Source organism: Podarcis pityusensis (assembly GCF_964106645.2).
Source record: "Podarcis pityusensis genome assembly, chromosome: 6".
Classification (NCBI taxonomy): domain Eukaryota; kingdom Metazoa; phylum Chordata; class Lepidosauria; order Squamata; family Lacertidae; genus Podarcis; species Podarcis pityusensis.
The window spans coordinates 75,840,001-75,865,313 of NC_138030.1; the positions used below are offsets into that span (position 1 = coordinate 75,840,001).

The following is a 25,313-nucleotide window of genomic DNA, read 5'->3' on the forward strand; positions in this document are numbered from 1 at the left end:
ATGTGCAAAAGCTTTATGACCATAAGGATGCTTATTAAAATAGGCAGAATGTGAACACTGCAAAGCTAAATAGGTTTAATCATCATAACTTCCACTCAATAAGCCTGAAATAACAATGCAGGAACCTGCCACTTAGTCAAGAGCTGCGTCAGAGAATTGCAAGGACACATTTCCCTAGATACACCAAATGGTTGCATGTGTTGTCCCTGCATTTGTAGCATGTGCATAACTGTGTGAGAGAGAAAGAATGAACTCACATGCACACCGTGTTTGTAGCAAAACATGGCGAGGAGGATATATTTTCTGAGAATCCTCCGGAAAAACAATCTCTCAAAGGACCTGTTGATGGCATTTTACCATTGCACTGTGGAGAGCGTACTAACTTATGGTCTGTGTGTGTGGTTTGGGAGCTGCACGGCCAGGGAAAAAACAATGCTATCCAGGGTTGTAAAGACTGCAGAGAGAATAACTGGGTGCACTCTTCCCACCTTAGATCAAATCTATGCTGCCAGGTGCCATAAGAAAGCGGCAGAGATAGCGCAGGATAGTACGCACCCCGGAAATGATCTCTTTCAGCTTCTGCCTTCTGGAAGAAGGTATAGGGTTATAAAGGCCAGGACTAGCCGCCTGAGAAACAGTTTCTACGCAAATGCAGTTCTGGTTCTAAACGCAGCATGAGGGGTCTCTATAGTATAGTGTATTTTAAAATGGGATTTTAGAGGTTTTTAGGGGTTTTTGAATGTTTTACGTAGTTTTTATGTAGTTTTATGTAGTTTTACGTAGTTTTTCAATTTCATTGTTCTGCATGGGACAATGACAATAAAGATATCTATCTATCTATCTATCTATCTATCTATCTATCTATCATCTATCTAACAGTGATTAAAGCATTGACTATGTTCCCTAGCCGCCACCAAGTGCTGAATTCACTAGGTTGGAGAGATGGCGCTGACAAATATTGCTTACTACTACTAGCGATGTAGTGGAACAATGATAACAGTGTTTAGGCATCACCCATGTTAAAGCTCACTATCACCATGGAGCAAACAAATTGTACACTGGTTAAACAGTATGGTTAGAAGAGTTTGCCATGAAGAGTGGTAGATCACATAGGTGTACATATATAAAAGGGCTTGATTCACGTGGAGCACAGAAGCAGCTTGTTTGGCAACATTTAATTTCATTTCACTTTGAATTTGCATACCGCCTTTCTATATTACTATATGCAAGGCAGGTGACAAGCTGAAGGAGCAAACAAATTGACAGGAAAGATCGCACAACCTAATAACAATCTGATCCCATACAAAAAAAATCTTTAGAATAATCAACTTATATAAAATAAAGCAATATTCAATAATCCATTAGAATAGTAAACAGTATAATAAAATATCAGCAAATAATTATTAAACAGTTTACATTTAGCCATTTACAATAAAGAATTCCTAAACTGTAGTCAATAAAAATAACAGCAAGTCACAACGCATAAAATACCAAAAAAACATACAAAACCATGTAAAAGGGTCAAGTTGAGAAACAAGGATGCACAATTTCTATATTTTAAAAAACTGAATATCCCTGAACCCCTCTCCTCTCTTCCCGGCTGCTTCTGCTGTTCTTAAAGTCATGGTCTGGGAAGGGCTCCTAGGGCTAGAGGGTGGGGCAAGGTGGGTGGAAAAAGCCATTGCCCGATGGCCAGCACAAAGTCTCTCTCCCCTCACAGTTCTTCATCTGGAAACATTGGGGAAGAAAAGTAGTTCCTTGGACCAGGTATGGGGAACCCACAGCCCTCCAATGTTGCCGATCCTCAAATCCTATCAGCCCCATCATGCCTGGCCAAGGATGAGGCAAGTTGTCCTTCAACCATACCTGGAGGGTCAAAGATTCCATCGCACATCTTCAACTGGTGTCATGTACCAGACATCTCACCTGCAATTACAGTGGCACCTTCATGGTATCTCTTGAAAGGGCACCTTTAACTTGTACTGGCTGATAATGGGTTTTAGATGAGACCAGAGAGATGGAGGGATGAAAGTATTAGGATAGCATCTGAAGTGTGAAGGCGAAGCATACCACATAGTCAGAGGTGTAACGGGCCCCCGTATCAAAGGTTTTAGAAACACTGCCTTAGTCTGATCCAGCCAAGGTTGTGCTATGTTCAACCCCTCCTTTCTTTTAAACATCCATGTTTTATGGTTCTTTCCTAAATGTCACAAAGGCAGATGCTGCCATCTGAAACACACGAGCTATAAATCTGATGTCGAAGAGCCATTTCAAACCCATTTCATCTGTAGATGAAATGCTTAAGTATCTACCCACAGAAAACTGAAAGAGGTTCCCCCCACACACACTCTTTTCCCCACTCTCTTTTTTACTATTGTCGCAGTAAATAAGCAAGTGTGGATTGAAATGACATCGACCATATGCTTTGAAATGAAGAAAAAATCACAAAGCTCATTACAGCTTGATGAACTCCAAAGAAGGTCAACCACCTTCTGTATGTGTTTGAGCACCGTTCTGTATCACAAAAGCAGAGGGTGGGGGAGAGAAGCACCCCAATTTGTTAAGGGCTACCCACAGCCAGATGCAGGTTTCTAGAGAAAGGAAGTCAATGTGTAGCCTTCCAGATGTCGTTGGAGGTGGTGATACAACTGACATAGGAATGCTACAATCATCTACAGTAGTACCTCGGGTTACATATGCTTCAGGTTACATTCACTTCAGCTTACAGACTTCACTAACCCAGAAATATTACCTCAGGTTAAGAACTTTGCTTCATGCTCTGGCGGCGCGGCAGCAGCGGGAGGCCCCATTAGCTAAAGTGGTGCTTCAGGTTAAGAACAGTTTCAGGTTAAGAACGGACCTCCGGAACGAATTAAGTACTTAACCCGAGGTACCACTGTATAAGGAAGTGACTAGCTATAAAATGGCCCTCAAAATGGCCCTCAAGCATCCCTGTCCACTGGTCAGAGGGCTCATGGGAGTTGGAGTCCAACAACATTCAGAGGGCTACAGGTTCCCCACCTCTGAGCTAATAAGTTGTTGGGAAAATACAGGCTTTTTAAAAAAATAAATAAATCATAATTAGAATGGTGGTAGATGAAAACCTGAGCCTGAAAGTGTTTGACCAAGAAGTCATCTCTGCGAAGTTATTTCCCCTCATTTCCCCAAATCTAAACAAGAGCAAATAAAACTTAAAATGGCTGCAGTCTTTGATATGTAACATCTTATTCACAAATTAACAGTGCCATCCTACACATGTCTATTCGGGAAAATCGTCCTGTTGAGTTTGGTCGGACTTATTTCCAGGAGCTTGTGCACGGGGCTGCAGCCTAAGCTGCTGTGGGAACTCCTAGAGCAGAAAGGCAGGCTAGAGATGAGGTATAAACAATTGCCATTTTTCTTTATTCCCAACAGAGTTCATTTAAAATATGGTGGAAAGAAGGGGGGGAGGGTTCTTGTACGGCTTTCCAAGTAGCATAAACATACCCAAAAAATGTCACACTGGAAACAAATTATTCTAAAAGATCATTTAATTATAGGAGAAAGGAGGAACAATCCACCCTGATCCCAAAGAATAGGGTGATTTCTGTGCTGCCCATGCTTCCCATCTGACCTACGGTTCTTAAATATCATTAATACGCAAAGTGTTCCAGCGAAGAGTTGTCACAATCAAAAACATCACCCGTTCTGAGTGTGAGGAGAACTTCCCAAGGAGACAGCTTTTTCCTGACATTTTGCAAGAGACACTTCAGAGCTGTCCTCCACCAAAACCTTTCATTTTACCTTCTCTCGGCATCCATTTGATACGTTCAATGACAGTTTTAGTCTCAGCCACATGTGCCTGCTTCAGAATTACTTCAAGCGAGCCAGCACAAACTCGCTGAACAGTTCTGCCAGGCCCACAGCCTTGAATTCATTTTGCAGCTCACCCAGCGTTGAGTACTCTTTGACTTCAAATGCCTGAAACCTATGTTGTACAAGAAAGACTTCATGAATATGCCTGCTTCCGTGTCAGAATGTAATTATCAATTCAAAGCTGCTTTTCTAGCCGAAACAGTGCTAAATTATACCTTCTGTGTGCTGCCTGGGCTTTTGTTTCTGAAAGAACGCTAATCATTTTCTCTTTACACTTCTTTCCGCTCGAATCCACATCCACCTTGCTGGTTTTCTGAAGAAGAAGATATTCCTAAATCACACACACACAAAAAAAAAACCCCACACAGCATCAGAACATGAAACGTCAACTGTAAGAGCCTGTTGATTAAACTTTATTGCTGAAAAATAAAAATAAAAAGGGGAGGGAGTTCGTCCTTAGCATTGCCCTGGTCAAAATCTCAAGGTTCTTAAGACTAAAGGTGAAAGACCCGGTGAAGTCTGAAGTTGCAAGACCAGCGTTACACTTGTGTTTCCATGTAAAGCATGGAAAATATACACCCATGATGGCATACATGAGGGAACGCTGGTGACATGCTTCAGTTGTGCTGGCCAATTATTATTATTATTATTATTATTATTATTATTATTATTTGATGCACCAAGTCTTCCAGTGTTCTTAACTGGAGCTACCCACAAACGTCTTAAAACCATCAGGGATGTAATCAGCGCTACTTTGGATAACAACCCATTGTTGCTATTATTTTAGTTTGCTGTTTTAGTGTTTCACATTCTGCACTTACGATCTTCATAACTTACAAACCAACCTGTGACCATTTAGTAAACGGTGGTATAGAAATCCCTAAATGAGTAAGACCTATAGGAAGTTACATTTTGAAAGAACAAACATTTATGAGTAGTCTACAGGGTCATTCAACCTTCCTACCTCTATGGTTATGTTACATGTACTTATCCCTTTTTTAAAAAAAAAATCCTAGTTATGTCTAGGTTTGCGGCTTATCCTGATCCAAATTATGTAATCTATCTTAGAAAACAGGCTTCTACTACAATTCTGCTACACTAACTATGAAGAAACTTGTTGCAGGAAGACAGAACACCATATTCTCCATAGTGCAGCCATAATCACATGCATTAGTCTCTAAGGGATGTGGAAGTGCAATGGTCACTATTTACCAGAAGTCTGCTTGGTTAGCATTTGGTTCCATCTGTTCCTAGAATAGGAATAGGCCACAGTAGGCCTCAGACTCCCACCAGCTTCCTGTCTGAAAACCAGCTTTTTTCCTCCCATGCAAAGATCCTGTGTGAATTGCCACAGAAGTTTGACACAAAGTTTCCCCATCATGGACTTCAGCAGATTTCTTCCATGTGTGAGGAAAATGCAGGCAAATGCCAGCCAAGATACAGCTCTGGAGAAATGAGGATTAAAAGATCCCTTTGCCCGGGGGGGGGGGGGTCAGTGGGCGAGGCTAATATTGCTGGCTCTTCTTCAATTAAGAAATAAGCTCCCTGTTGAAGTTAGCAGCCGACCAGACCCTCTTAGCCCAATGCTAAATCTTGTTATAAATCAGAATTTCCCAAACTTGGGTTTCCAGATAGTTGTGGACTACAATTCCCATTATCCCTGACGACTGGTCCTGCTAGCTACGGATGATGGGAGTTGTAGTCCAAAAACAGCGGGAGACACAAGTTCAGGAAACCCTGCTCTAAATACAAAGGGCACACAGGGCGGCAGACGGGACACAGAGCTTAAACTTTAAAAAGACATTGCTGTTAATAAAACAACCAGTTTCACAAAACGCCTAACAAACATACAAAAAAAACCTGAATGTATTTGAACTGACATAGTTCTCTGAGCTATCAGCAACCGAACCGGCAAATCAGAGCAATGTCTGCACCTTAATGCTCCTTCTGTCTCCTTGAAGAAGAATCAGAATCATCTTGCCCATGAATATCAGTCTTCCAGTCAGCTTTAGATCTGCACACCATTTTTCTACTGTTTTGACATATTTTCCCTTCGCTCTCATATGATCTAAACGCAGAAGGGCAGTCCAGACACCATCCTCCTCAGGTCCGTCTGTTGATAGAGTACTTTCTCCGCTGCAGACTGAAGCTTCAGCTCGCTCGACAGCATGCTTAAGATTCTGCTGTATCCAGAGAATCAGCTCGTGTACCATGGGCTGTGAAAAATGCCTCTCTGCTTCCTCAAGTAATCTCCCTTTCACGGCCGCACACTGCGTCCTTGTAAGCTGCTCAGAGCTAACAGAGATATTCGGCAGGCTTGATGGGTAACCAATCGGCAAATGAAACAACAGCTTCAACAATATATCTGCACCCAAAGGTCCTTTTGCACTGGTCTGAATCCTAAACGAGATTCCTTCCGTCTCTGAAAAAGCATCCAAAAGCAATGATCAACTGAGAGTCAACAAACATATTTGCAACAGTTGTTTGTTTGTTTGTTTGTTTGTTTGTTTGTTTGTTCTTACCCTCAGAAAAAAAGCTTTACTCACTCTTGGGGGGGGGACCTGAATGATCCAATAATATTTCATATAACTATAAAAAGTCTGGGGTGGGATTATTTTTGTACTGCGGAGGGATAAAGGTAAAGGGACCCCTGACCATTACGTCCAGTCATGACCAACTCTGGGGTTGTGGTGCTCATCTTGCTTTATTGGCCGAGGGAGCCGGCGTACAGCTTCCGGGTCATGTGGCCAGCATGACCAAGCCGCTTCTGGCGAACCAGAGCAGCGCACGGAAACGCCGTTTACCTTCCTGCCAGAGCAGTACCTATTTATCTACTTGCACTTTGATGCACTTTCGAACTGCTAGGTTGGCAGGAGCAGGGACCGAGCAATGGGATCTCACCCCGTAGCGGGGATCCGAACCGCCGAGCTTCTGATCGGCAAGTCCTAGGCTCCTGTGGTTTAACCCACAGTGCCACTCGCGTCCCACTGCGGAGGGATACCCAAGTACAAAATCCACACATCAAATGTGAAGTGTACCATGCAGCGCAGAGGTGGATAACCTGCTTCTGCCTGAGGGTCACATTCATTTGTGGGCAACTTTGTACAGCTAAAGTAGATGTGGTCAGATGACACTAGAATAATCCCAGTTCATGAACACATAATCCCAGTTCATTAACACAGTCCAACCAGGAAATATCACCAACGGAAATATCAGGGCCAGTTAGCGGTGCAACCTGAGAGGGAAGGATTTGGGTAGAAGCCTGAGGGCCAGGGAAAAAGGGCCTGGAGGCCCACATCTAGATCCTGGGCCTGAGGTTTACCACCCTTGATGCAGTGGCTAAAATACTAAGATTGTAATCCAGTATCTACTTACCTGGGAGTAATCCATATTAAATCAATAGGATTTACTTCTTCGTTTCCATTACTTGTTTTATTTATTAGACTGACAATACCGCCCTTCATCGTAAGATCTTAGGGTTCACAGGATAAAAATACAAGGTAAAGGCACAAATAGTTAAAACAAAAACAACAAAACAAGTATAAGATTGTATAAGATTGCACAAGATTGCACACTGAGCTGTTTTTGAGAAACTAAGATATTGCATCCACCATGAATTTGTTGGGTGGTGTAACCTGGGAGTAAAGGTAAAGGGACCCCTGACCATTAAGTCCAGTCGTGGCCGACTCTGGGGTTGCGGCGCTCATCTCGCTTTACTGGCCAAGGGAGCCGGCGTACAGCTTCCGGGTCATGTGGCCAGCATGACCAAGCCGCTTCTGGCGAACCAGAGCAGCGCACGGAAACGCCGTTTACCTTCCCGCAGGAGCAGTGCCTATTTATTTCCATGCACTGGCATGCTTTCGAACTGCTAGGTTGGAAGGAGCAGGGACCGAGCAACGGGAGCTCATCCCGTCACAGGGATTCAAACCGCTGACCTTCTGATCTGCAAGTCCTAGGTTCTGTGGTTTAACCCACAGCGCCACCCGTGTCCCTTCGGAACCTGGGAGAGCAGGGTTCAAACCCCCACTTGGCTATTCACTGAGTGACCTTGGGCCAATCACTTTCTCTAAAATGGGGAAGAGAAAACCATGAGTATCGCCTTCAGCTCCTTGCAGGAAAAGATGATATATAAATGTAACAAATATTTCTTAGCATGGTTTCCCAACCTGAAATATGCTGAAGGAACATGTTATAAATTATGTAAATAAAACATTAAGTGAAGCATTCTGGACATTCAAAAACCAATATATAAATGGCAAAGTATTGTGGCACGTTGTTATGTGAATTATGAACTGGATAGGCTGCTTCCCAAAAGAGGCGAAGGAAAATCAGTAATCAGGCCAAGCCTATCATTTTCAAGTCACACTGGAGAGTGCTCAAAACAACTTTAAGAAAGGAAAGGGGGGGAAAGAGTGTCTAAATGATATTACGCTTACTAAGGTTCCTGAATTCTGCCTTTGATACTTCTCTGTCCTTTGTGCTTAACAGGGAAGTCATACAGCCAATTGTTACCCTAAGCATTTTAGTTTAGGGATCAAAGAAGAGATTAATGCTTTAACACACCTGTAAGAATTTAATCCAGGACCTGAATTCATAGCAATAGATCTTGAATGGAAAGCAATGTGGAAGGGCCTTGTCAGGGAACTGCCATCGGAAGGAAGGGAGGTGGAAGGGCTCACACAGGTTGGGAGAGACTCAGCAGCTGAAGAGGGAACCAGTAGGGGGAGAAGAGCTGAGCTGAGGCAAAGTGAGCAGGAGGGATGGCTCCGAGACACTTCCAGCGAAAACAGTGGGGAGGTTTCATGACCTCCTGTAGGGACGCCCACTCCTCGCCGGAAACTGTCACGCAGAGAGTCCAGAAGACGTGTTTCCGTTAAGGAGCTTTTATGTTGGAAGCGATTCCGAAAGCAACCACTGTCGGAATCTGCAAGCGACTGACAGAGCCATGTTTAAGGGGCTCCGTCACAGACAGAGGTTTGCAAACTTGACCAAACTCTGAGGGACTTGGATTTTACGCACAAGCAGCTCATCGTCCCCTCACAGCATTCCGACAGTCACTGTGAGCAGTTTGTGCAGGAGAAGGCATCATGAGCAACCCAGCCGGAACCGGAGAAGCAGGAGCTGGAGCGGGTCCAAGCCTGGAGGAAAGGTACCGGGCATTGGAGGTTCAGCTAGCGCTGCAGACGGCGAGGCTCGAGGAGAGGAACTACACGGTGTATGACCGAGAACTACTTGCCATTCATGAAGCGTTCAGGAGATGGAGGCATTTATTGATTGGGGCACAACATAAGGTGCAAGTGTGCACGGACCACAAGAACTTAGAGTATTGGAGAACGGCACGAGTGCTCAACCAACGGCAAGTGCGATGGGCCCAGGAGTTCTCCAAATTTCACTTTGAAATTTGTTATGTGCCAGGTCCAGAAAATGTTAGGGCGGACGCTCTCTCACGCAAACCTGAATATTTGGAAGGGGAGGGGGCACCCGAAGAGAGACATGTCATCCCAGAGGACCGCTGGGTGTGTGGGGCAGCATTGGTGGGGCAAAGAGAACTGGTAGAGGAAACAGAGAATGATGAATATGCCCAGAATAAGCTCAGAGGTCTTAGGGGTGAGGGAGAGGAACCAGGGGGTTTTGAGGAAAGAAATGGAGCGTTGTATTACAAAGGGGCACTGTATATCCCCGAAGGAGACTTAAGGGGGAGGGTACTCAAGCAGTTGCACGACAGCCCCACGGCGGGGCATTTTGGACAACACAAAACCATGTGGTTGGTCACCAGGGAATTTTGGTGGCCTAAGGTGAGGGAAGATGTACAGGAGTATGTAAGAGGGTGTGAGCAATGCCAGCGAGCCAAAGGGGAGAGGCGGGCGCCGGCGGGGCTATTAGAACCCTTACCAACCCCAGAACGACCTTGGGAGGCAGTGTCGATAGATTTTATGACTGATCTGCCGAAGTCCAAGGGGAAAACAGCCATCATGGTGGTGGTAGACCTACTAACAAAGATGAGCCACTTTGTAGCCTGTTCGCATGCAGTCACGGCGGAAGAGACAGCGAAGTTATTTGTAGAACACATTTTTAGGTTGCACGGAGTGCCATTGAGGGTGGTCTCAGACAGGGGAAAACAATTTACTTCCAGGTTCTGGAGGAAGCTCATGAGCTTACTGCAGGTGGAGGTCAACTTTTCGACTGCCCGGCACCCTGAAACCAACGGGCAGGCGGAAAGAGCAAACGGTGTCCTCCAGCAATACCTGAGGTGTTATGTCAATGACAGAAAAAATGACTGGGTAGAGAGGTTGGCGCTGGCGGAATTTGCCTACAACAATGCAGAGAATGTGTCCACAGGGATGAGCCCCTTCTTGGCTAATTATGGGTGTCATCCCAGGGCATTCCCAGGGGGAGGAGGGGAGAGATGGAGCGTCCCGGCAGCCGAGCATTTTGTAGAAGAAATGGAAGCAATCCATCGTCAGCTCCAACTCAACTTAGAAAGGGCGAAGGAAGAATACAAGAGGCAGGCAGACAAGAACCGAAGGGAAGGTGAAACCATAAGGGTGGGAGATCGGGTGTGGCTGTCAACCCAAGGGTTGCCGTTCAAAGGAGGTTGTAAGAAATTAAGACCCAGGAGGTTGGGTCCCTTTGAGGTCATTCAACAAGTCAACCCAGTGGCTTTCAGGCTCCGGTTACCCAACCACATGAAACTGCACCCAGTATTTCACAGGTCGTTACTGTCACCGTATGAGGGGGGACGAGAAGGGATGTCCACTCGGGGACCGATCATAGAAGAAAGGGAATGCAGCAGCCATGTGGCAGAAATCCTCGACGCCAGGTGGAAGGGGGATCAGGTGGAGTATTTGGTAGCGTGGGAAGGAGAACCGGAGTCAGAAAACACTTGGGTAATGGCAGAAGATATCAATGACGAGGTATTGATAGAAACGTTCCATCAAAGGTTCCCAAGGAAACCTCAGCCTGTGGAGAGGTTCCGGAGGGAATACTTTGGGACCACCGATGAGGAGGAAGAGTTGGAAGGATTCACGGATTCGGAAGGGGAAGGGGAGATGGACTCTGAGGAGGAGGAGTACTTCGAGACCAGGAACCGCAACAGGTGGAGAGAAGTGTTCAAGACATCGGAAGGTGAAGGAAGTTCCTTCCGGGGTTTTGCCTCCTCACCGCCCATAGAGGAGGGGGCGGGAGGGGGTGAAGGGGGCCCTGGAGGGGAGGTGGATGTCAGGGAACTGCCATCGGAAGGAAGGGAGGTGGAAGGGCTCACACAGGTTGGGAGAGACTCAGCAGCTGAAGAGGGAACCAGTAGGGGGAGAAGAGCTGAGCTGAGGCAAAGTGAGCAGGAGGGATGGCTCCGAGACACTTCCAGCGAAAACAGTGGGGAGGTTTCAGGACCTCCTGTAGGGACGCCCACTACTCGCCGGAAACTGTCACGCAGAGAGTCCAGAAGACGTGTTTCCGTTAAGGAGCTTTTATGTTGGAAGCGATTCCGAAAGCAACCACTGTCGGAATCTGCAAGCGACTGACAGAGCCATGTTTAAGGGGCTCCGTCACAGACAGAGGTTTGCAAACTTGACCAAACTCTGAGGGACTTGGATTTTACGCACAAGCAGCTCATTGTCCCCTCACAGGCCTGCTTAAGTGTTAGTGAAATTCAATATAAGTCTTGGGAATACAAATATGGATTCCAACTAATCAAGAACTATTAGTTAAGATAAACCAGGATTCTTTGAGGGTGAACTAGCAAGACTTTGATTTTTTTTTCTCATGCGAGGAAAGTCGTGTTGCTTAAGTATCAAACTATTTACAGCAAATAGACCCTCAGACACAGATAGGGCAGGACGGTGCAGAGAAAGAAGGATTAATACCCCCAACTTCCTATGTTGGGGGTATTAATCCCCCTATATCTAGATCACTGTTGCCTGAAGCTGCTTTCTGCAAAACAAAAAAAGAATGGTAAGAGGGCAATTTGAAGTGCATGCTTAACATTAACTTGCCGTTTGAGCAAAAATGATGGCTTTACAATAACGTTTAATTTTTGCTTTAAACATTGTCAAATGTTGCACAACTCTTGTTAATGCTTCAGAAAGGGGGAAAGTTCACATGTCTTTGGCAAGATAAAACCCAGTCCCACAGAAGAAGAAAAACTTACAGCTACTGTTCAGACATTACAGGAAGACAGATTTTCAGGAGACAACGAAAAATCAATTAAGATGACTCTCACTTAGAAGATTGTAAGGTTTGGTTTGATGGAGAATTATCTGATATTATATTTATATAAGAGCCAGTTTCCAGCCATTGAAACAGAACCAAGGGTAGGCAAATGGCAAACACTGGCTCACTGTTTATGAGCTGTGGATTTGGGACAGGAGTGAAATAAAACGTATCCCCTAACTAGTCACCTGCTTCAAGATGGTGAGGTTTTTTTCCCCCTTCGGGGGTGTCCCCAGTTTTCTCCCTCAGACGCCAGTCGTTTGGTGTGGGGGTTTGGAATTGAATTTTTGCCTTTGCAAAAGCAGAGCCAACACCTGCCAACCGGCCTGGATGCTGGCGAACATAAACAAAGACAAAGTTTCTAATATCCAGAGAGAGAGTGTGTGTGAGACAGAGACAGAGACCACTTGGGGGTCATCAAATGAAACTGACTAACTGCCAAGAGGTTCAAGCCAGAACAAATTTCTTCAAACACCCATAATCAGCTTGTGGAACTGGCTGAATGGCTTTAAGCCTAGCCCCACGAATTTGTCTTTCAATGGCTATTAGAAGATTGTGAGGGGTTAAAAAAAAATGGTAATGATAATGATGGTGTAAATTATTTTGCATTGGTGGTTTTCATTATATTGTGCATCACTCTGGTTTCCCAACTGGGAAGTAGAGCAGCATATTTTTTAAAAATAAAATAAAATAAATGAATAATACTGTTGAGAGACAGGGTACCCCTAATTGAATACCAGTTGCTATGGGTACAAATATACTACAAGGAAGCACTGTTGACTTCATGACTTATTTGTGGACCTTTCTGAACCATCTGACTGGACTAGATGGACTCTGGATATGGTCTAGTACAGCTCTTCTTAGAGAATCATAGAGTTGGAAAGGACCGTGAGGGTCATCTAGTCTAACCCCCTGCAACGCAATAATCTTTTGCCTAACGGGGGGCTCAAACCCATGACTCTGAGATTCAAAGTCTCATGCTCTACTGACTGAGCTATCCCAGCTAAGTTATGTCTTTAGAGTTCACAGTACCCTTTATAGGAGACCCCTGCAATTTATGAACCTTTGCTTTACACATACCACACCTGTCATAACAACAGGCATTTTGGCAGTACAGAATAAAGTCGGAGAGATCCCAGACCACAAGATCCCAGACTATCCACTGAAACCCTAGTTATGCACAAAGCGTGCTCGAAAATACGTAACTTCCAAGCCAACAGAAACGACCGACCTGCAAGCGGTTCTTCAAAGTACCATAATTTTTTCTTCTATTTAAAGTGTATATGGTACTGTATGACTAAAACTGTGAACCAGGAAGCTCCCGGTTGAAATCTTTCCTCAGCCATAGCCACTAAACTGGCAACGCTGCCATTACAGCCCTATTTTCTAGACAGCTGCTGAAAGAATTACTGCAACACGAAAGGCTTTGAACACTCGGAATGTGCTATAAAAATGCTGAGTTTCATTATTGTCATCAGGCTAATCGCATGAATCAAAGGCAATGAAAAAAAGGAGTAGAACGGCACGTGGTTTTTTTGTACTGTGCTGTTTTCCAACAGCAATGCAGCCAGCGTGAAACAATAGTGGCGCTTTTGCTAAATTAAGAGGGGACAAGGATCTCATCCGCTTCTACTAAAATAGAAAAAAGTTAGGGTGTAAGATGAAAGGTGCTCTTTTTTCAGATCTTCACTACATCATTTCTTTGATGTGTTCCAACCACTTCACCCCATTCCTTCAAAAAGTTGCTAAAATGTCAACTTGATTCATTCTGAAGGGGTTGGGAGAGACAGATCTGAAAGACGCAGCGAAGCAGTCCCAAGTTTCAGATGAGTTCTTTTGAAGTGGCTTGTCTCTTCCCTACCTCCCAAGATCTACCTCGGCTTCATGGGATGGGCAATGGAGCTATGTCTGATTCCTGCCTCCCGCCCCTTCCTCACGGCTGACACGGCTTCGCAAGCTTCAGTGCCCTCTGCCAAACAACAGACGAAGACAGTTTAGTGAGTGACATGAGCTGAAATGGTTCCGACAACACTGAGCACTATGAACAGCATGCCGAGAAATGGAGTCTCCTTCTCAGTAGACTGTGTTGCCCTAAGAGGAAGACATTGCTCCTGTCTTCCATGGGCACTCTCAAGGAAACAAGAGGGACACAGAGGCACTGACTGACAGGCAAATACAGAAAAGCCAACCACAGAGCAGCATCAGGAAGGGGAAACAGCTTGGAGAGACTTTTGTTGTTGTTGTTTAGTCGTGTCCAATTCATCGTAAGCCCATAGACCAGAGCACGCCAGGCACTCCTGTCTTCCACCGCCTCCCGTATTTTGGTCAAACTCATGCTGGTAGCTTCGAGAACACTGTCCAACCATCTCGTCCTCTGTCGTCCCTTTCTCCTTGTGCCCTCCATCTTTCCCAGCACCAGGGTCTTTTCCACGGAGTCTTCTCTTCTCATGAGGTGACCAAAGTATTGGAGCCTCAGCTTCAGGATCTGCCCTTCGAGTGAGCACTCAGGGCTGATTTCCTTAAGAATGGATTGGTTTGATCTTGGAGAGACTACCATTGTCTAAATCATGAGGCCTCAAGGTCTCATGGTCTGGACTGCTGTCAAGAGATTTCCCAACCCTGGCCTACAGCATATCAAACTGCAACCCTAGTCTCCCATTTCGCTTGCTGATGCCATTTTCCCACCCCATGCAGCCACTGGGAGATGTCAGCACCTCCCCCCATGGCCGCACAGAGTGCTGGGCACATCATGTGCGGAGGAAGAAACTTAAACACATTGCAGAGTTCCCAAAAAATAGACCAGAGGCAATTGTACTTCACCCAGCAGAGCTTTACCGCTACTGAAGGCAAATGAGCATAATGGTCACAAATCCAATACATTCAGGATAGGCACAGTCCATAAGCAATCTAGTTGCAGCAGACTTAACTTAAACTTACTTATAACTTATAATAAGACTGAACCTTAACACTATAGCATACAGAACAGAACACCACACCAGAACAAAGTGACAGAAAGAGAAAGTGTGAAACCTAGGCTCCTCCTGGCCTGACCATGACCTTGACAGAAAGGATAACAGAACCAGTTTAAACCAGCTGTACTCAGCTTCCCAGAAGGAATAACCCAAACATCCGAAACCTTCTGCCTGTTTCTTTCACGTAGGAAGAAACCTTCCAGAACACTCTTGAACTAAGTAGAATAGGAAAGATCTCCACACATCAGATCAATACTTTCTGTACTAAGAAATGCAAACTGACAGGGCATCCCCCATTTGAACAGACCAGTTTCAAGTTGGCTGGGGGAAGGCATGGCAGCAGCAGCGGACCTGACTGACCCAGGTTCCAGGTAAGGTCCACCTATTTCTTATATAAAGAGGCCACGCCCGAGCCATCCATTTGGGTTTGGCACTGGATCCTTCGCCCTGAGCATCAGATTTGGTCCTGTCCAGATTTCAGGTCAGTCCACATGGAATACTCACTGAAGCACAGAATTGTAGAGTTGCCGTATTGGAAGCCAGGGAAGGATATTTTTCCTGCAGACAAATTGGGCCAGTTGGGAGGTTTTTGCCAGCAATCATAACTTGATGGCGGATAAGGCATTGGGCTGGATTCTTAGCCTTCTGGGTACCCCGCTAAAGGGGTCCGCGAGGGGGTGTCTCTGTCCAGGAGCCCACACAGGGGCTGTTAGGCTACAGCAACTTTCCAATATGACACTCCTGGTAGGACTGACTCAATGTACGCCAAAATCCAGGGTCAACCAGGCCAATTAATCCATTAGGAGGAGATGACTTTGTTTTTGTTTTTTCTCTTTGTTCTTTTTTTTCTTCATTTTCTTTCTAGGTATATAAAATTTGCATATAATTTTTGTATACATGTTAGAAATTATAGTAAGTCCTGTAATGTAATATGACAACATTTACTGATGTAATATAAGAATGTTAACAAATAAATAAAATGCAAATTTTAAAAAAGGAAGGAGATACATACCCAATGCCTTCGCCAAAGCCTACTTACACCTGCAATCAATAAAGTGGAGGCCTATTTTAACCCAAAATCAATGTCCTTTATCTTATTATCTTCCTTGTCCTGCCTCATACGCCCCGGCCTGCAATGCAAAACCAGCCAGCCACCTTAGTGCCTCGAGTTTGCTTTGGGGTTATTTTTCTTGCACATTTCAAAATAATACTGACATATCAGGCTGAACATGATAACAGCCCTGACTCAGAAGGGCCGCTGGCAGCTGAAGTTGGCGGATTACAATAAGTCTCCCTACCTACCTGTAATAGCACCTTCTATTTGCCTGACTCTTTCACAAGAGGTGCTATCTGAAATAGAGAGCAGTAAATTACCATTCTGTTGACATTTATTGTGCTAATAAGTTGGAAACCCAGCACATTCTCACTCATTTCCCCCAGCTGCATGCTTATCATCAGTAAATTTAGTGCTGGCATACTTCAAATTGTTTTCTGTGTTTGGTGTCAGCTAGAAAGGGCTCCCTCTCTACCCCTCCTTTTTTTCCTTTTTGCCGGCTTTCTGTGTCACCCACTCATTGTGCATTTCTGAGCGTTACCTGCAGAAATCCAAATTTTGATGAACAAATATATGTTTTATGACAAGATAGCTGAGCAAACCGTGGAGGAGGACGAGAGAGTGGATTAACAAGTAAATTATGTCGGTCTATCGGCAACACTAATCTTTGAGGCCAGACAAGAAAAAGTAAAGCAGACCTTTGTTAATTAGCTGATTTAAATTCATTCACACATCATTTTCAATAAAACGCCTGCTGCATGTTGAGCGGGTCACTCCTAAGCTTCAGAAAACTCAGACCGAGTGGAGGGAGAACACCCCATACCCACCAAACCTCAAGAAATCTCTACTCTGACCCATTCACGTCCCTTGATTTTAACGCAACCATCTCTAATAACGGGCATAATTTGTTTTCAGTTGATTAGCATTTCCAAACTGCTGAATATATTTGAAACATCTAGGCAGTGTGCAAAATACAAAATGGAGATAAAAGCAAACAATCGAGCAATAGCAGGGTCCAATCTTAAGAGTCAGAGAAAACCTAGATAGAAAGATATGCCTGTTAGCAAACAATTATTAGATGCTTGTGCAGCACTCACTTTAGAAAGTCACTAGCAGAGGGACTCAGGAGCGGTGGCGGTTTCACCAGTGATATGCCGCTGAGTGAAGCCGACATCGCGGGCCGCTCCTCATACCGGTCCTGGGAGATATATTGATATATCGCCCAGGCCTAGTGCCTCAGTGATCAGGCATATGGGATTTTTTCCAACCCTAAACATGGGTAAGCAACATTTCAGCCGATTTGTATTTTAACAGCAAGCATTTTCATAAATTATTCAATCTAATTTGGATGCTGCAAAGACACTCCTGGGATCCACAGCAGCAAAACTAGTTTTGTTTTGCAAAACTGATACATATCTCATACTGGAACATTTTGCAGAACTGGGAGGCACAAAAGATCTCCAGCTTGATTCTGGAAATAAAATGTCTTGCCTGCATTCCCAAAACATATTATCTTCTAATTTTTAGAATCCTCTTTTGACAGTTATTTATAGAGTTTTAAAAATATATATTCTTACCAGACCAAAGATAGGGTTTGACACCTGATTAACAAAACCTTCGCTGATTAATGTGTTAATAAATCAAATGTGCATTTGTTTGCAGCCTATGACAATCGTTTTGAGAAAGACAGCAAGCTTCTCCTGTTCTTTGACCAGAGATGGCTACACTGTGGCCCAGATCACCTGTCAAAATGGCTGACAAGGAGAGATAAGGAGATAAGGAGAGATAATAATCTAGCCCACCAGCCAAAGGCAGCTCCCCATCCCCTCTTTAAACCTGGAGAACTTACTCTTGGAAAACAGAACAAAAATCTCCAGTTTCTTCTATTCCCTTTAGCAAGTCAAGCAAATTCTGGCTAGTGTCATTCATTTACTCATCACAATTTGTTATATATATATACAATATATTAAAAAAATTGTGACAGAAAATTGACACCCATTAGACTCTCTGCTATGTCAAAAGTTAGAAACAGTAAAGATGTGTAACTTTTTATAACAAAAATCTGACAAGGAGAAAAAAGAAGCCAAGCTGGATTTGCTATCATTAATTATAAGAGAGTCTGGGATTAATTATTTAGGGTAACTTTTAGGTATGCATGTAATGCAGAAGCAAGGAAAAATAAACTGTCACAATGGGCCATATTCAGATGGTGATGTAGTGGCTTATTAAGTCCAAATATGAACAAGTTCTTTAGAGGACATGTGCAGCCACTTCTTGGTGTATGTAAACAAACCAGTTTCTGGTTAACCATAGTTTCTCAAACTGGATGAAATGGGAAACTATGGTTAATCAGGAGATTCCTGGCTTAACCACAGTTTGAATGAAGGGATGGGTGAAAATGTTCTGTGTGGATTGATCCAATGACCGTTTGAGGTATGAGCATCCAATCTGGCTCAGTTATCTGAGAGCAGTGGTTTTCAAATTTTTGATCTCCGGGGATCCCTTTCTTCACATGCGCTTTTCTCCCAAGGAACTCTCTGTCTGTTGCAGAGGTTTCTAAGCTCAGTTCATGCAAAGCACAGACCAGCACAGAATGCACCCACCAAACACACTTTCCTATGGCTGCACACTGGAGACAGAGACGGCAAAGATGGGCCAGCTCTTTTTTTAAAGGAAAAGTCTGCCTAAAATTACTGATCTCATTCAAAAATGCCTTGTAGGTTTCAGAAGAACTCAACGTCCCCTGGAACGCTGTTTGAAAAGCTACAGTGCTGCGGGGGGCGGGCAGGGGACGCTGAGTTTTAACAGAGAAATTGCCACACATTTGTAGCACACCGCAGTGGGGGAAACAGCTGAACTGTTTTTGGAACATACTCAGATGCATATTTAATGTGCATTGGTGATGTTTAGCAGTCCGACAGTAAACTCGTGCAAAGCAGCCTTGGGGTCTTCGGAGGCGACTGGCAGCAGCGGAGAACGTTTGGTTCAGCTTGCCAGCAGGTGTTGACAGAAAAGCAGGGTACAAGGGCAACGCTTACAAGAGAGATGGGAACAGAATGGGAACACTTTGCATGTTTACAGACATTTGAGCTGGGAGGAGAAAAATAAAATAAATAAAACTTACATCCTTTTAATTCCCCCCCCCCCATGCTAAGATTCAAAAAACGCCTGAGAGAAAACATATCCAGTAGGAAACTGGGATTTCCTTCCCCCGCCCCCACTTGACATAAAAGGAAGGAGGTATCAGTTGATGGAGAGGGAAAAAAGGATGACAGAGAGGGAAGGGACTCTCAAATATCATCCACAGGGCTGTGTATCCACCGTACATGTAAAGCACATTCCCCGCTTCCTGGCAAAAAAACCCACAACAATCCTGGGAGTTGTAGTTTAAAGATGCTGGGGACTACAGCTCTCAGGATTTTGGGGGAAGGTGTTTTAAATGTATGGTGTGTACACAGCTCAAGTTAGTTAGCTGCTCAGCGCCATTTTTTAATGGGCTCACTCAGAAAGCGATTGATCTTTCCTGAACACCTGATTGATCCCGGACAATCACCCTTTTGTACAAGAAAGTACTGATAAAGGAATGCAAGAGAAGTCTCACGGGTATTTTATTTTGGATGTGGGCATCAGCTTACATCTCACTGCACATATCTAAGCCAAAATATATCGCCATCAAGCCACTCACTGTCAATAAAACACACAGGAAGGCAACATCCGCTTGGCTCTGAAAACTGGAGTTCTGGGATCATGTATGTTGCCTACATGAGCAGTCAGACCACTTGCTGCTTCTCTGCAGCTGCTGTCTGTTATTTAAAGGGGTATTTCTGGGAAGGAATAGGAACTTATATGGAGGGAGAGAAAGGCAAGGGAATGTCTCAGCACGTTGCTTAAAATGTTTTTAGAAACACTGCATAACTTGAAGGCAAAGGGCAGCGCCTGCACACACATAACACACACAACAAACAACAAACTTAGTTTTGCCTGTTTTTGAACCTCTGTTTCGCACTACATCTTGTTTGTGGGCCTATTCAGGAAAGTGGCAGTGAATCAGGGGAAAAAAGTTCTTGTAATAATAATAATAATTTTTATTTATACCCCGCCCTTCCCAGCCAAGGCCGGGCTCAGGGCGGCTAACAAGCAATAATAAAAACAAGTTGAATGAATACAACTTAAAAACAAGATTAAAATACAACATTAAAATGTTGAAGCATTAAAATATTAAAATGCAGCCTCATCACAGGAGGAGAAAGGAAAAAGAAAGACGGGGAGGGAATCAAATTGGTTCAAAGCCAAAGGCCAGGCGGAACAACTCTGTCTTACAGGCCCTGCGGAAAGAAATCAGATCCTGCAGGGTCCTGGTCTCATGAGACAGAGCGTTCCACCAGGCCGGAGCCAGTGTTGAAAAGGCCCTGGCTCTGGTTGAAGCCAATCTAACTTCCTTAGGGCCCGGGACCACTAGGGTGTTGCTATTTATGGACCTTAAGGTCCTCCGTGGGGCATACCGGGAGAGGCGGTCCCGTAGGTACGAGGGTCCTAGGCCGTGAATGTTTCAGGTGCCCTAGCTGAAATCAAACCACTGATTTTATTCTTTCTTTAAAAAAAGAAGAACCATAAGCAAGCAGGAACAAAAGTTACCTAGTGTATCTACTCCTGGATTTATTTATTTATTTTGCATTGGTGCTTATTTATGCCAGTAAAAACCACCATGCACTCAAGAACTTAGGCCCCATAATGCAGTAGCTTGACTTACCGAATTTGGACCTGGGAGACCAGGGCTCAAACCCCAACTCAGCCATGAAACTCACAGGATGACCATGGGCCAGAAAGTCTCAAGCTAGCCTGCATCTCCCACTTGTTGGAACATAGGAAGCCACCATATACTAAGTACCACCAATGGATCCATTAAACTCAGTACTGGCTACGCTGTCAGGCAGCTGCTCTCCTGGGCTTCCGCCAGAGTTTTCTCTCAATTATGCTCACACCCTTCTCAAATGCAACCCGTTCCCCCTTTATCCGTGGCTGCGTACAAAACAGCAGGAAAAATCAGCAACCAGACAATGGCGTTTTGCAGATGCTTAAGGATATTCTTTAAGGGAAAGAGTAGGGATAAAAACTGATGAAGCAGGCACCTGGACAACAGATTAAGCATTTCTATTATTATTATTATTATTATTATTATTATTATTATTATTATTTAAAAAACTGCGCAACAATTTCAAAGGGGAGGGGAAACTAGGGGGTCATCTTCGCTAATGAGAATCAAAAGTAATTCTGATTTTGATGGGCTGATAAAGCTGAAATTCATCTACCGCTTGCTGCTTTTGTGGCCTTCATAGCTTCTTCTCTGCCCTCCAAGAGCCGCACAGAATTTCCCCCTCCTTATTTTTATGGGAACCCCTGCTTTTCAAACGGGTCTTTTTCCCTCCCCGTGTTGTTGTTGTTGTTGAAAGCAGGTGTGCTGAATCTGCTCCCATCTGTCGTGATTAGGAGGTTCTCAGCAAAAACTCCCGGTTATGGGTCACTAAGCCAGCAGTGCTAGGATTGAGAAACAGTCACCTGACACCTCCAGCACTTCGCATTCATCTTCCCCGCAGTAAATCGCGGCAATCGCAGAGAGCTCCTCTAAAGCCATGTCCGACATGGCAGAGAGACGCCCCGCCCCTTCCGCCCGGATTGAAAACGGGGACGGGCTTGAAAAGGAGTCCCGTGTCCACAAGGGGGCGCTCCGCCTCCTTCGCTCCTTAAGGCAAAGGCAAAGGATGCGGCTTCTGCCGCTGACAGCTGATTCCTGGTTACCTCTGGTTGCCTCAATAACCAAGGTTGTGTACTTTGTGATGAAAAGAAGCCCGTTCCTTCGGGACAAAGCGCTGTAAATCTAACAATAAGAACAGTCAGAGGCTCTGCATTCCTAAAGTGTGAAGTTTAATTGCTTTCAGAATTGTTTTTTTAGACAAAGGACCTTTAAACAAAACTTGTGCATGGGAAACAGCATAAACTGAAAGTGCGCAAATTGGAAAATTATGGTTATATGGTACTTTGTAACTCTTCTCAGGTATCTGAAACCTTCCTGGCCCGCTGTCAGCACTGAATTCCGTTGCATAGGCAATCTTTAATTCACAGATAAGTAATCTTGAACAATTCCAAGAAATGCTAAAAGTAGTTCCAGTCCTAAGCATGGCATAGTGGTTAGAGCACTGCACGTAAAACAGGGTGAGACCTGAGTCCGAATCCTGCCCCTACCTCCATTACAGAGTTCAAATGGTGTGGTGTTTGGGCCCGGTCATCTTGTATCAGCCTAAGCTACCTCACAAGGTTGTTGTGAAAAGAGCTGTTTGAGCTCCTTTGACAAAAGGCTGGATAAAAAGAGAAATAAAAGGTGGCAACTAAAAAAATTTTTTAAAAGCAATCCATGGCAAAAATAGACAGGGCAACCCAACCCATGTAGTAACATCATGTGAAGTGGCTCAAAACAATTACCTACAAAAGAAAAAACCTTATATGGAACGTATCTCGAAAGTCTCCACCAAAAGCCTCTGTCAGCTAAATAGAGACAAGGCTTCCTGTGAAGTTATTCATAGCTAGGAGAGTTCATGGGGAATTAGGTGCTCCAAGATATGCTGTGCCCATGATTTATATGTGGGCAGGGCAGGGCTCAGGATTGTGCCTTATTGGCAAGAGTGTGGGCAGCGGGAAATCAAGGACACACTTTCTGTTTGTATGGCAGTCCGGTTGAAGGCAGCGCAAAATCCTCACAACCACCGCTGCTTTCAGCTAGTGTCATCCTGGAGCATTGTGGGAAAATAAATGGGTGGTTATACACAGCCACCTGCCAGAATAAGCTCACAGCCAGGGTCCACTGGCAGAGGAGGGAACCATCAGCGGCACCTTCTCCCAAGGCTCCCTCAAATCGTATTTGTATTTTATTGTGGGTGCTTAAAAGTAAACAGGCCCACATGCTGCCTTCATAGTTGCTGTGGTGGGCCATGAGCCTTTAGGGTCAGGTGGGAAATATATCCGAACAAGCATTTTCCAAGGTACCATGGTCGCAGCTGCCCAAGTGAAAGGGTGCTTAACAAAACCACAGCTTCCTTGGTGCTGCAGCTGTGCAAAGGTAATTGCACGTAAAGCAGCAGACCCACAAAAAATTCACTTACAAATACTAAGGCAAAAAAAAAAAAAAAAAACTATTAAAAACAGCAGTGTGGCCATGTTTCAGCAGTCTACATATTTCATACCTGTAAGTATGAAATATTTACAAACTAATAGGGGAATGAGCGGCAGGTGCCAGAAACAGTTGAAGAGAGGCTGTCAAAAGTGCAGCAAAGTATTGCTTGCTCCTGTCAGAAAGGCGTCTATGAAAATTAGCTGAAACTTACCACCTTCTTCTTTTATGACAATCTTTTCCTCCCGTCGCACTCCCCCAGCAACCATCTTCCTTTCTTAACAATGCTTTGTTTAATACATTTTATACATTTAAATAATTTTTAAAAAATAATAAGTCAATGTAAATGTCTTTTAAACTGACACTATCTAAAGTCACTGAGGTCCCCACACACAAGTTCTTGCACTCTGACATTTGGAAGTCATCAAATGAGACAGCATAATGTCAGTTTGATATTTGTCACACTATGCAAATATCCGCTTCATGTCAAAGATCTAAATCCCATCTAAACGTAATACATTCTCTTGTAGTCACAGGCTTGTGAAAATGCTAAATATTTAAATTCAAGATGAATGTCTATTCTTGGCCTTCTGTTGCATTATTACTGTGTAGGAACTCTTTTCTATTTAAAAAAAAAAAATCCAGTTGTGTGGCTCACAAAAAACTAATATTATTAGCTGTTTTTATTATTAACATACCAGCTAATTAGTGTGGCCTACCAGTTCCTGGTATGTGAACACTTGTAACTTAGCCCTTTGCGGATTTAATTCACATATAAAAGATATGTGTGGATAAATGGAACTGCCATCAGAATATGGCTTGTTGTAGCCATACTGTTGGGATGTACTGATGCTTAATTGAAAGGGTGCAGTAAACACGCATGTCCCGCAGCTAGGGAGGAGAGTATATTTGCACATCCACAGTTGCACTATTCAAGCATAGATTTATATTATATTATATTATCTTTTCCGCTTTCTTCTACAGAAATTTTATCACTTTAAAACTCACCAATGTTGGCAAGGTCTCAGGACCTAAACAGAAACAATATTAATCCCCAGTAGTCAGAATGACTGATTAAAGACGTATTAGTGAACAATACAAGGTTAAGAAATTAATATTACAGCAATGGGGGGGAAGGAAAAGGTCTTCCCTACTGAAGTATGCAACATGTGCTTTTACACCTCATTTATAATAATTGTAACCATTTCATTCACTCCTGATTTTTTATACTTTATTACAAAGCTCATTGTGTTGAACCTATATTATTATGTTGTATGGTAATTGTTCTCTTTATGTACATTGTGTGCTTTGGTTGTTCAATCATTATATATATATGTGATGGAGAAAAATCCATCCTTTTCAAAGTATTTAACTGGTATCCAATTCAGCTGAAGATGCCATACTTCTGAGAGGATTGAACAAAGTCATTTAATACACTGCACTCATTGCGTATAAAAATGCAGCCAAAAAATGCATCTGCAGACTGAGAGAATAACACTTTCTGCCAAACATGGCTGTGTTTTAGAACAGGGCTTCCTAAACTGGTCTGTGAACCGAGCTTCATTCAGGTGGTCTGTGGTGTGTGTATGGATTTGTGGTTGAAGACGGGCGACGGCCCATCCATCACATTAAATGTTCTTAATTTTTAATTGCATTTGAATTGCTTCTTTTATTTCTTATATTGTATTTTGTTGTCTTGCAATTTGAATTCTATGGATTATTTGAATTCTTACCATAAAATACAATATAATTTGAGTTCTATACAATAAATTCAGTAAGAAGTAAAAGAAGCAATAACAGCACAATTAAAAAGCAGAGAGTGCATCTAGCACCAGTGCATCACATTTGCTACAGCAGGCAGGGGAAAAAATTAAGTAGTCTGGTAAGACCCTCAAGTTGTCTTGCAGTTGGGTGGAATTGGGGAACCACTGTTTTATAATACTGTTTATAGCTGTATCATAGGCAGCAATTTTAGCAGAAGGGTACTTAATACATTCACTTTTTACCACCATGTAATGTAAAATGTTAATGTGGGTCTGCAGGGGCAATGTCAGGGACCATA

General features: G+C 43.7%; 1 protein-coding gene across 3 annotated transcripts; it reads right to left on the reverse strand.

Annotated features, from left to right (window-relative positions):
- Positions 1 to 1,162: 1,162 nt before the first annotated feature.
- Positions 1,163 to 21,926, reverse strand: RWDD3 (RWD domain containing 3). 3 transcript variants are annotated; one of them, XM_081008814.1, is made up of 5 exons: positions 21,646 to 21,926; positions 16,338 to 16,385; positions 5,790 to 6,277; positions 4,071 to 4,168; positions 1,163 to 3,967 (listed from the first exon to the last, which is right to left on the reverse strand). In XM_081008814.1, the coding sequence occupies exons 1-5, from the start codon at positions 21,728 to 21,730 to the stop codon at positions 3,853 to 3,855; spliced, it is 834 nt and encodes a 277-aa protein (XP_080864940.1). In that variant the 5' UTR covers positions 21,731 to 21,926; the 3' UTR covers positions 1,163 to 3,852. The 3 variants fall into 3 exon arrangements, with proteins under 3 accessions (XP_080864940.1, XP_080864939.1, XP_080864941.1); XM_081008813.1 differs by having other exon boundaries at positions 4,071 to 4,186; positions 21,646 to 21,917; XM_081008815.1 differs by lacking the exon at positions 16,338 to 16,385 and having other exon boundaries at positions 4,071 to 4,186; positions 21,646 to 21,904.
- Positions 21,927 to 25,313: the final 3,387 nt, after the last annotated feature.